Here is an 11957-nt window from a genome sequence, read left to right as displayed (position 1 = left end):
GGACCGGCTGGGCCGGTCCCGCCAGCCGCTCTGGGGATCCGGGGAAGGGCGCACCCAACCTCGCCGCCCTTACCGTAGTCACTCTCCCACCGCCGAGACTCCACCCTGCCCAGCTGCTTCTACTCCCGTGGCCCCGCCGTAGCTCCGCCCCTTCTCCCTTTAGCCCGCCCCCCTCTATTACGGGTTCTCGCTCAGTGCTCCTGGTGGATGTGGTTTTTCCGGGAGAGACCACGCTTCCCCTCAGGCTCGCCAACGGCTCCGCCTTCCCGCCGGAGCCTAACCCTTCCCAGCGTGCTCGGCGATTCCGGCGTGCGAGGCCCTCGGAGGGCAAGGCCCCAGGGCCTGGCTTAGGGGCGCGAAAGGCGGGCTGGGAATTGTAGTTCAAGAGTCCGCAAGGTCGGCTAGAGGCGGTCGGTAGAAAGGACTCGTTGTCCCAGCGTGCCTTGCGCCTCAGCCCGCGCGCTCGAGCTTCTCGCTCTCGCTCGCCCGCCCGCTCCCTTGCTAGCTCGCGCTTTTGCTCGCGCTCTCCTCGCGGATCGAAGGGGCTCTAGCCACAGCCTGCGGCTGGGAGGGGAGACAGAGGCGGCGGCTCAGGGGAAACGAGGCTGCAGTGGTGGTGGTGGGAAGATGTCGGGCGAGGACGAGCAGCAGGAGCAAACTATCGCCGAGGACCTGGTCGTGACCAAGTATAAGATGGGGGGCGACATCGCCAACCGTGAGTGCGGGCCTCGGGGGTCCGGAGATCGAGGCTGAGAGGGGGAGGCAAAGGAGACGGTGCTGGGCTGGCTTTGGAGGGGCTGGAGCGGAGGGGTCATGCAGAGTGAGCTACTGAGGGCCCCGCTCCGGTCCGCTGGGGCTGGCGTGGTGGGAAGACTCCGTGTTGCGCCTGGGACCTGTGCCGCCAGGCCTGGGCTGGAGTCTGGGGAGGTGCGGGCCCGCGACCGGGAAGAGCGCAGAGCGGGGGCCCCCAGCCGGCTCGGACCTTAGGCCGTTAATCAGGAGGCAGGGCGCATCCTCAGCCCATCACCCTTCGGTCCGGATCCCTGCCTCCTCTGATTCTGGCAGCGGCGAGGCCACCTCGAAAAGGAAGCGCCCAGCTGTTGGCGACGGAAGCGCCCCTCTATTTTGTTTTGGCGTCCCGGCGTCTGGGGCCCAGCCGGCACGTGTCGCCGGGTTCCCATGCGGATCGCCGGCTCCCTCTTCCTCTGCTACCGTTCCTGACACCAGCTTCCCTACCACGTGCTTTGCTAGAGTCTTTCGTTTCTTACTTCAGCTCCTTCGCTGGTGGGGGCCCCCTTCTACTCTTGGGCCAGTTCAGGGACCGTTGGAGGGCACCCCTGGAGATCCTAACAGAACTCTCGGAGATATATCTGGCTTTCCTTGAAGTTACTCATTACTACCAGCAATCTGTGCAGATAGCCTTAGTTAGCCCATCAAAGTTGATTGTTCTCTGGGGCTTGACAACTCTAGAAGTGTTTTGAGGTTCTAACTAGGCAGTCTTGTGAATAGTACTGAAAAGGGCGGAAGTGGGGGCGCTGATTTTAGGATCTCAGAAGTCATCCTTATTACCACCGTGCTCTGACTTTCTCAGCAGCTGCCTGCCAATCTAGGCAGATGTCTCACTTTCTATTTTCTCTCTTTCCAGTTCACGTTTTCACTTTAATACCCAGTTAGGGGGACAAAATGCTTGGGCTTGGGCTTTTAAATGGTTTTGACAGTAAAGATAGGTATTTAGGATCCCTTTAGTCCTATGGCCGAAAACCTGAGTTTTTCACATTTCCAAAGAATCACCAAAACCTAGATCACATAAATCAAACCTGTAGTTCAGGATAGGCCATGGAGAAGACATCCGGTGAACAGAACAATGCTTTATAACATAATGGGCATTTAGAGTAGTACCCCCATTTGGGGTACTTTTTAGTATTAGTGGCTTGAATCAGAAAAAAAAGTTTTCCCTTGCAACTTGTAACTTCTGAGGCACTTGTAAAATCCCAGATACCAGTTTGAAACTATTTCGGGTCTTACACCTCTTTGAGATGTGCTGAGAGCTGTAAGCCATGAGCCTGTTGAATTGAAGCCCAGGAAAATTAGATTAAGTCCCTTTGGTGTATACACTGGTTGATGAGGAAATAGATTTACACAGATTGAGATTACTAACATCTAATTGGGGTGTCTGAGAAGGGAAGAAGGTAGCATTTAACAATGCATCAGCTTCGAGTCAGCAGTTCTGTGTCTACCTTCCTGTTGTTCCTGACGCCTATAAATTTCTTCTAGTCTGCTTTGCATGTATGTTGGTTATCTTGGTGAGAACCCCCTTGAACTTCATAACTGTTTTACCACACCACAGGTATCTTTGGAAAGTCTCCCTTCACTAGGGAGACAGATGGTGTTTATCCAGTTGTCACATTCTATAGGGAGGGAAGGGTGTGTTGACTTTCTTATTTTAGGAAAAGGAAGGTAGAAATTTAGTGATTATAGGTAGGTATATTCCAAGAGGCAAAACTTGTGCACTCTTTCAACCTTTGGGCAATGGCACCAGGGAATATTAGAAACTCTAACTTCTAGGTATTGTTTGGATGGTAACTTAGACAACACATGCAGAGCTGACATGGTGGGATTCTGTCCCCAGGGGTACTTCGGTCTTTGGTGGAAGCATCCTGCTCAGGTGTGTCGGTACTGAGCCTGTGTGAGAAAGGTGATGCCATGATTATGGAAGAGACAGGGAAAATTTTCAAGAAAGAAAAAGAAATGAAGAAAGGTAAAAAAAAAAAAAATCCCCCACTAATTCCCCAAGTTTGACTCTTATTCAGTCCTGTTTGTTTTATTGTAATGATGTAACCCCCACCTGAGCTCTGGTTGAGATATTTGGAAATTTGGAATGGCAGGTGGGATGTAAGCCGTTTCCTACCCAATCCAAACTGATTAAACAGGCAAGACCCTATAAAGAAAATCCTTCCATTTTTCTGAGGGGCAACAGGGCTCCGAGAGAGAGAGAGATTGGGCGAGAGAGGCAGCAAGGCAGTAAGGCTGATGATTGTCTCTTTACAGGTATTGCCTTTCCCACCAGCATTTCAGTAAATAATTGTGTATGTCACTTCTCCCCTTTGAAGAGCGACCAGGACTATATTCTCAAGGAAGGTGACTTGGTAAAAATGTAAGCGTAAGCCATTTTAGAGCACTTGTCTTTTTCCTAAGCATTTGCGTAGTGCTAGTTGCCAATGCTGTGCTCTGCTCTTGCCTTTTAGTGACCTTGGGGTCCATGTGGATGGCTTCATCGCTAATGTGGCTCACACTTTCGTGGTTGATGTAGCTCAGGTAGGTGGCCTGCCGTGAACTTGTTCCACCTGTGGGGAGTGGGGGAAAATATGCTGCTGCTTGCTTCTTATTCCCACTCCCTACCACCAAAAACGTTTTGAGAGAGTCCCTAGAGACATAAAAGGAGAAAAGTGTTTTCTCTCCTGCTCATTGGCTGGCCTTGCATAGTGACCAGTTGAGTTAAAAGTGCTTTCCAGAAAGGCACTTATTGCATTTCCTTATCTACAGGGGACCCAAGTAACAGGGCGGAAAGCAGATGTCATTAAGGCAGCTCACCTTTGTGCTGAAGCTGCCCTACGCCTGGTCAAACCTGGAAACCAGGTAAGCTGTTTAGTCCAGCTCCAGAGATGATAGAGCCAAAGATGCAGTACTCAGCTGTAGCTCTCAGCTCTGTTGAATTGCCAGCTTCTCCTGCAGCCCCCTTATAAAACAGCTTTTTTTTTTTTAAGTAAGCTCTGCACCCAAGGTGGGGCTTGAACTCATGTCCCTGAGAGAGTCGCGTGCTCTACTGAGTGAGCCAGCCAGGTGCCCCTAATACAGCTCTTTAAAGTTAGCTTAACCTTAGAATGGGATTTTTGAAAGAGAAGAGGCAGTTGACTCTGAGTGCCTATCATAAGTAAGTTCCATGCTGGGTGGACGGGGATATATGGTCCTTTCTTCAGGGAGCCTAGAGATCCTTCCTTATTCATGTTTTGGATGTGCATCTTTTCCTAAAATAATTTGAGGTATATCGCTTACAGTAAAACACATGTAAAAAACAAAAACAAACTTTTCTAACTTACTACTTAAGTAATCTCTACACCCAACATGGGGCTCAAACTCACATCCCCAGAATCAAGAGGCGCCTCGCCCTTCCAACTGAGCCAGCCAGGTACCCCCCAAAAATGCAACTTTGAAAGCTTATAAAACGGAAATCAGTGACCTGGTGGCAGAGAGAGGCCAAAGGTTCCGTGCCTTGCAAGACAATATTAGGAAGCCCAGGGATCATGAACTGTCATGAATTAATAAATTTTACATCCTAGATTATGAGTGGAGACATTTTTTCTAACATTTCAGTCTCCAGGGTTCGGTTCAATACTTAAAGCTTCCCCCCCTTTTTTTCCCCCTGTGCTCTCTTGTTTTTTATCCTTTTAATCAGTTTGTACTTCATCCCCATTGTTATTTAGTTACATCATTTTTACTTAAACCTCTGTCTTAGTTTCCTTATTATGATACCTACTTCATACAGCTGTCATGAAACACTTTGAACAGTGCCTGGCACATAGTAAACAATTGTGTTGGCTATAATTACTTTGCACATTGATTATTTTTATTCTCTATATACTAACTACTGTGTATCTCCGCTGGAAGGTAGTGTTGTATAGTGGCTCTGGTAGAGATATGACATACATCAGAATTTCTGGGCTCTTGCCCTGTTGCCACCCCTTACTGTTTAAAAATAACTTTGAATTCAGATTTCCTCACCTGCAAAATAGGAAAAATAAAATTGTCACTTATTGTCACGGGGTTGTTGTGACAATTGAGATGATCCTTGTAAAGTACCTAACACATAGGTTAGTAATATTAGTTGTGGTTACTTACTCTCTTTTTCATTTTGTTTAATGAAACAAATGAAATAGCTTAGATGGGAATCAGATCATATTTGAAAGAGGTAAAAGGGGGGAAAATCAGAGCTTGTTGTTCCCTCTCAACAGATACCGTGGAATAAACACTGGATTTATCACCAGGAAACCTGGGTTTATTCCAGTTTCTTTCAGTTAACTGGCTTAACTCTGGGCAAATCTAACCTTTCTGAGCCTCAGTTTCTGCATCTTCTAAATTGGGATATGGGATATAGATCTGCCCTATTCACCTTTAGGAATTGTTGTCTAGTTAGACCATCTTTGTGAAAGCACTTTGTAAAATGATACGCAAATGTAAGGTATTTTTAGGTTATAGGGATAATAAGGGCAATGAAATGAAAAACCAATGAGAATTGTTGCTCTTGATGGAGGATATGGAGATTCTCAGTTCTTTTATGCTTTTCATTCTCACGGTAGAGAACTTGTTGGCCCCTGTTACATATCTCACCTGTTATTTGATCTTGTACTTGCAGAACACACAAGTGACAGAAGCCTGGAACAAAGTTGCCCACTCGTTTAATTGCACACCAATAGAAGGTGAGACCTCAGATAACAGGGTTGAGGGTCTGACTGCTTTAGTAGAATTAAGGATTTTGTTCCTTTGAGGATCCATCCTGGCTCTAGCACAGTCTAAGCCAAAACCCTTACTACCCTGAGTTTTCATAGCCAGGCATTTTTCCCTCATTGCCTGCCCCATCAAATGACCTAGGTGGGTGGATTTGGAAACCATTTGGGATTCTAGATGGCTTTGTCCTGTCTACAGGTATGTTGTCACATCAATTGAAGCAGCATGTCATCGATGGAGAGAAAACCATTATCCAGAATCCCACAGACCAGCAGAAGTAGGTGCCAATTCCACCCTTCACCTTCCACCATCTGAGACTAGTCATGAATGTTTTCTTCCATACGCCCAGCCTAATCGTGTCTACCTTCTACTTCAAACTCCAGGAACTACTCATTGTTTTTATTATTCCCTTTTTATTTCTTTTAGGAAGGACCATGAAAAAGCTGAATTTGAGGTACATGAAGTATATGCTGTGGATGTTCTTGTCAGCTCAGGAGAGGGCAAGGTGAGGAGAGTTTGTCATAGCTAGCAAAGAGGGATGCCTGAGGGTGTGTCCTAAGAGCTCCAGACAAAACGTGACCTAACTTACTACTCTTCTAGGCCAAGGATGCAGGGCAGAGAACCACCATTTACAAACGGGACCCTTCTAAACAGTATGGCCTGAAAATGAAAACTTCGCGTGCCTTCTTCAGTGAGGTTGAAAGGCGTTTTGATGCCATGCCATTTACTTTAAGGTACTACGACCTCACTTAGCAAGAACAGGACTTGGAACCAATCTGATTCATAGACCACACACCCAAGAACACTGTTCCTTCTTCCGGCGCACCCCCCTCCCACCCCGCCCCTGCCTAGACTTGTAGCTCCAGCCTGCATGCATGCCTTCTCTCCTCCCCATTGCCCTCTCATTGAAGATAATATGAAAGAGCAGTCCTAAGCACGATTTCTGCCTGAGGGTAGGTGCTATTTAAAACCAGGAGGAAAATGGTAAGACTTGATAGAGGGTTAAGGATACCTGAATTTGTCTTCCCCCACCCACCCAGAGCATTTGAAGATGAGAAGAAGGCCCGGATGGGTGTGGTGGAGTGCGCCAAACATGAACTGCTGCAGCCATTTAATGTTCTCTATGAGAAGGAGGGTGAGTTCTAAGAGAGAGCTTCACTTTGGAGCCCCTGATTAGGGTCCCCTCCCTCTAGCTTACAGAAAAGAGTATGACAAGGGAGGATTTTACCAAAAACACTTCCTTTCTCCTGTAGGTGAATTTGTTGCCCAGTTTAAATTTACAGTCCTGCTCATGCCCAATGGCCCCATGCGGATAACCAGTGGTCCCTTTGAACCTGACCTCTACAAGTCTGAGATGGAGGTCCAGGATGCAGAGCTAAAGGTCAGTGTGTGATGGAAAGTGTGAGCATATGGCACCTGTCCTGGGAATGAGAATGAGGTAGCAACAAAGAGTTAACGATACTGAGAGTGACACTTCGTGTTTTTTCTACATTGCTCAAAATTTGTTTTCCTTCTTCCTCCTATTTTCCAGGCCCTCCTCCAGAGTTCTGCAAGTCGGAAAACCCAGAAAAAGAAAAAAAAGAAGGTGTGTTATGATCTTTGCTCTCTGGCAGGGTGAACCTGATCCCTCTTTAGTCTATCTTCCCGGGTTGTGGTGGGCATACATATTTCTGTATACCCTTACTTCCCCCCCCACCTCAGCCCTGACCTAGAGCATTAGGATATTTTTGTCCTTGGTCTCCCAGATACTATTGCAAGTAGTTGGAAATTGAGAAGTCTTCCTCTCCTTTCCATGAATATAGGCCTCCAAGACTGCAGAGAATGCCACCAGTGGGGAAACATTAGAAGAGAATGAAGCTGGGGACTGAGGTGGGTCCCATCTCCCCAGCTTGCTGCTCCTGCCTCATCCCCCTCCCACCACACCCCAGGCTCTGTGAAGTGCAGTTCGTCTTCTCCACCCAGGACCGCCAACAGAGCAGGGTCTCCCTGCCCCCATCCCTGTCCCCACCCAACCCCTTCCAACAACAACCAGCTCCAACTGACTCTGGTCTTGGGAGGCCAGGCTTCCCAGCCACCGAAGACTACTTTAAATAGAAAAGAGAAATTGAATAATAAAATCAGGAGTCAAAATTCATCGTCTTCAAGCCCCTCTTTCTAGCCTTTTTCTACTACTGTCTGCTTGGTCAAGGTTTATGGCCCTAAAACAGAACAGGGAGAAGGCTAAAGTAGCCACTACCACTAAAAACTCAGCTGAAATTTTTTTATACCACTCTAGTGTCAGCGTTTTCCCATCTGTTGGGGCTTGTTCCTCTCTTTTCCCACTCTCCCCAGGTATTTTACCAGGTCTCAAAATAGAGAGGAGCTATATTCTTCAGATTGTTTTTATTCACATGTGGCAGATTCCTTTTCTGATCCAGACTGTCTGGTTAGGCCCCTCTCATTTTTAGGAGCCGGAGCCTGCATTTACCAAGGGATTCTCATCTGTCAAATGGATCCTCATTTGTAAATCTCTTTAGTCATTTTTGTTCCACAGGACTTTTTTTTTTGTCTTCACAAAGCTGTAAAGGAGTAATCCATCTCAACCTTGTCTATTTCTTTGGAGTCAGTCGGGGTGCGGGGGGGCGGTGCATTCCCTTGTTCCATCTTAGAAACCTGAGCTGGAAGCTCAACTGTGGTTTTGTTCCCTGTTTGAAATATTTTGACCTCCCTCCCTGAAAGAAAGACCAGGAACCAGAGGAGCAGACTGACTGAAGAGACAACTCCTGGCTTTTTGAAGCTGTGGACTTGGATTGGATGAATTGCTAGGGGTTTGGAGAGAAAGGTGATGAATTTCAGTACCTCTGGCATGCTGTCCCAGGGAACTAGGGCTCCCGCTAACTTATGAGGTTTTTAAACATGTTGAAAATGACATGGCGTTAAAATAAATTTGGATTTGCTCATAATCATGTGCCTTTGTATGCTGCTCTTATTTGATGGAGGTGGGGGAAATGTCAGTTGAAGTGATGGTCATTTGGAACTAGTTTTCTATATTGCCATATTCTGCCTTTTTAAAATGAGAAATACTGTGGGTTGGGAAGACCTAAATCCTGGATTCTCTGAATTAAAACAGTAAATTTTTTTTGAAAGTTTTTAAATTTTTCTAGAGTAAAATCTTACCCCTTATTGGTGACAGTTTGTTCAGGACAAGGTGTACTGCAAAAAAATAAAGCACTGTATACAAGTGGTTATCTTGATTTAGGAAGCCATAAAGAATGTCTTTACTATTACACAATTTTTCAGGGCCAGTCTGAGATGGATGGATAATATGTTAGACTATCTTAGATGTGAGGCATTGCTGACCTGGAGATACTATAGTAAACAAAATGGCATAGGTCCCTTCGTAAGAGCTTATGAACTACAATTGACCCCTAAACAACATGAGGGTTAGGAGCACCAAGGTGCTGGCACAGTTGAAAATTCATATATAATTTTTGGCTCCTCAAAGCTTAATAGCCTACTGTTGACCAGAAGCTGTAGGATAACACTTGATTAACACATATTACATGTTATACGCGTTATATACTCTAGTACAGTAAGCTAGAGACAGTAAGAAAATCAGAGGGAGGGGCGCCTGGGTGGCTCAGTCGTTAAGTGTCTGCCTTTGGCTCAGGTCATGATCCCAGGGTCCTGGGATTGAGGCCCGCATTGGGCTCCCTGCTCAGCGGGAAGCCTGCTTCTCCCTCTCCCACTCCCCCTGCTTGTGTTCCCTCTCTCGCTGTGTCTCTGTCAAATAAAATCTTAAGAAAAAAAATCAGAGGGAAAGAAAATACATTTACAATATTGCGTGTATATTAAAACTCCACAGGTACGTGTACCCATGGCAGTCAAACCTGTGTTCAGGTGTCAGCTGTAGTGGGCTATCAACAGGTGAAATCCTGGTGGACTTGATAGAATGTTGCTGGGGTTTTTTTATTCTCAAAATTTTTTTCATATTCTGATGGTGACAATACTAGAACTACTTAAAAGCTTGGAACAAGGGTCCTAAGTGTGAAAAAACAAAGTTTTTTTTCCCCAGAGTTAAAAAGGTGAAGTGTTACCGTATAAATTATAAAGGGAAACCACGAAAAAAGGATGATCACCAAAAGCCTTACAGTCTCTTATTATAAAAGTTAGGTGACGTCTGTATGGTAGAGGGTTCTTTTTCACCCTTCCTAAGTCAAGTTTCCTATACCCAAACCTATGGGTATATTTTCTGAGTGCTTCTGACCTGACCATACCGTGAAACTGGAAGTTCTTTATCCTAACACCAAATATTCTCACTCTAGAGAAGACAGCTGATCTTGCTTCCTCTATTGATTTGATCTTCACCCCTCGGTAGAGGGAGAGTCACTGAAGTATTTTCTGAACAAGATGCACTGTGGCCAGGAACCCTGTGACATTCATTCAGCCTCAGGTATTGTGGGGAAGGGCCATGGTTGACAAGAAAAAAGCGTTGATCTAAATTACAAAGGTCTCTTTTTGTAGTATGACGGATTTCTCGACTCCCCACTTTACATCTTCCCACGTTCTGTAATCTTAGGACCTTCGTAAATTCCGAGATAGAATCTCCCCACAGCAATTTAGAAAATAAACCAGTAAAAGAAATTAGGAATTTTTGGAGAGTCCGCACTTATCCATAATAAAATGGAGGGTGTCCCCCGGAAACTGCAACTCCCATGAAGCGGTGAGAGGGGAAGGCGGAAGTCACTATCATCTGCTGTCGGCACCTCTCGGTCCCACATTGGAAATATGTGCTCACGTTGTAATAATACAATGGCCTCATAAGAAAACTGGGGAAGGGGAATTTTGTAACTCAAATTTAAAATGTTTCCAAGAGAGCTGCTAATTCAATCATTTAATCTGGCACCTGAGGGGCTGAAACCAATTGTTACTCCCCTTGGGTAGTCCCGCCCCTGGAGGAAGAGTGAAATAGCGGAAGTGACGACACAACTCCCTATTAAATAGTTGGAGGCGGGTCGCTGGCGCTCTCTCGGCCTTAGCGCCATCTTCTTGGGTGAGTGTAATTGCTGCGTGTGTTCGGATTCCGTGCACAATCCATTAACATCTGATCTCTGCACTTGCCATCATTACAGCAAACTAACTGTGGCCTTTTTCTTTTTACCTGTAGAAACCTCTGCGCCATGAGAGCCAAGGTAAGCAGTCCCTGGCAGTAACCTGAGGCAGTCGCTACTGGTGATGGGGGGGGGGATAGTCAAGCACGGGAAGTCCGCCATGGTTCCCGAGCCGCTGGGTTCTCAAGGGTGCCCAAGCGCTCGTGGGGGAGGAGGGATAATTTGGGGAGAAGCAGAGGAGGTGGCTATGTAGTGTGGGTAGAGAGGGCGGGAATAGAAAAGCGCACGCGGGATTCATGTTTATGTCGGCGGGTAAGGGTGGGAGTCCACAAATTATTGATAGGGGTACTGCTTGGGCAGGAACCTGCCAGGTTTTAAATAATGCCCTTCACATCCCTGCCTAAACCTGTAACTAAAGCTAATAATCTCTTGTTTTATTCACTGCCTCTGGTTATGATCGGTTGCCAGTGGAGGAAGAAGCGAATGCGCAGGTATGTTGAGACTTGACCGGCCAAAACAGGAAGAGGGAAATGTAGCGTGCCTTGGACAAAACGTGGGAGGAACATTTGGTTTAGAAATCTAAAAGAACTTGTGAAAAACAGTTCTAAGTATTGACTTTACTAGTCAGGGATTGAACACAAGAAAATAGGACCAAGTGCTTGTTTGTTTTGCCACCCCAGGTATCGGATGCACATTTCTTAAGATGGGAGGGAAAGACTGAACTTGGGTTTGTGGGCAGGAGATGATTCTCGTGTCTGCTTTTTCAGGCTGAAGCGTAAAAGAAGAAAGATGAGGCAGAGGTCCAAGTAAACTGCTAGCTTGTGCACCCATGGAGCCACAGGAGCAGAAATAAGGAAAGCCAGAGGCCAGGGACGCTGGTACCAATTGTTGGACTGCATGCCTACTTTCTAGAGCTTGATTCAAGGGCTCTAGATCATCGCCGTCTGATCGCAACGACCACCTTTGAAGAGACCTGCCTTGTTCATACCAAAACAGTCCCTTTTGGTCCTTTGCCCTGGACCTGTGACTTTCGGGACTAATTCTGTTTTCATTTGTGGCTGGATGTAACACGTGTACAATAAATCATCTCTTCTGCTGTCTTAGCTGAAGAAAAAAAATGCTCTTGTCTGATACGTGGTTTTTATGGTTCCATTGGCTGGGGGGTTCTGGATCAGTGCAGCAGGCCCTCTTGAATACCCCGTGCTGTAGAGTGTCAAGCACGCTACCATGGGCTACAGTGACTCCCGTCCTTGGCTAACATCTGGTCCTCGGGTCCTCGGAGCAGCTGGATAACTGGGGGGCCCCTCCCATACTGCGTGTAGTACAAGCACGGGGACAGTTTTCAAGGTGGTTTGCGGCCAAGTT

General features: G+C 46.6%; 1 protein-coding gene and 1 long non-coding RNA gene across 2 annotated transcripts; both read left to right on the top strand.

The window, feature by feature from the left end:
* The first annotated feature begins 189 nt into the window (after positions 1–189).
* Positions 190–8447, top strand: PA2G4 (proliferation-associated 2G4). The gene is made up of 13 exons (XM_027591983.1): positions 190–715; positions 2630–2758; positions 3049–3154; positions 3246–3315; positions 3544–3636; positions 5411–5474; positions 5701–5779; positions 5929–6007; positions 6103–6236; positions 6543–6637; positions 6756–6883; positions 7034–7087; positions 7305–8447. The coding sequence occupies exons 1-13, from the start codon at positions 628–630 to the stop codon at positions 7368–7370; spliced, it is 1185 nt and encodes a 394-aa protein (XP_027447784.1). The 5' UTR covers positions 190–627; the 3' UTR covers positions 7371–8447.
* Positions 8448–10425: 1978 nt separating this feature from the next.
* On the top strand, positions 10426–11712 carry LOC113921415. Its single transcript, XR_003519672.1, has 4 exons — positions 10426–10534; positions 10649–10673; positions 11061–11083; positions 11360–11712. It is a non-coding gene; the product is annotated as an uncharacterized LOC113921415 (long non-coding RNA).
* Positions 11713–11957: the final 245 nt, after the last annotated feature.

Source organism: Zalophus californianus, chromosome 9, assembly GCF_009762305.2.
Source record: "Zalophus californianus isolate mZalCal1 chromosome 9, mZalCal1.pri.v2, whole genome shotgun sequence".
In the NCBI taxonomy this organism is placed as follows: Eukaryota; Metazoa; Chordata; class Mammalia; order Carnivora; family Otariidae; genus Zalophus; species Zalophus californianus.
The sequence above is the reverse complement of the archived record's forward strand: the minus strand, read 5'-3'. Positions and strand labels throughout refer to the sequence as shown.

Excerpts from the sequence above, each read along its gene's own strand:
- PA2G4 (XM_027591983.1), top strand. The coding sequence starts at position 628 with ATGTCGGGCGAGGACGAGCAGCAGGAGCAAACTATCGCCGAGGACCTG. Across the intron at positions 3,637-5,410 it reads TGGTCAAACCTGGAAACCAG|AACACACAAGTGACAGAAGC; the intron begins GTAAGCTGTTTA and ends TTGTACTTGCAG. Across the intron at positions 6,008-6,102 it reads TCAGCTCAGGAGAGGGCAAG|GCCAAGGATGCAGGGCAGAG; the intron begins GTGAGGAGAGTT and ends CTACTCTTCTAG.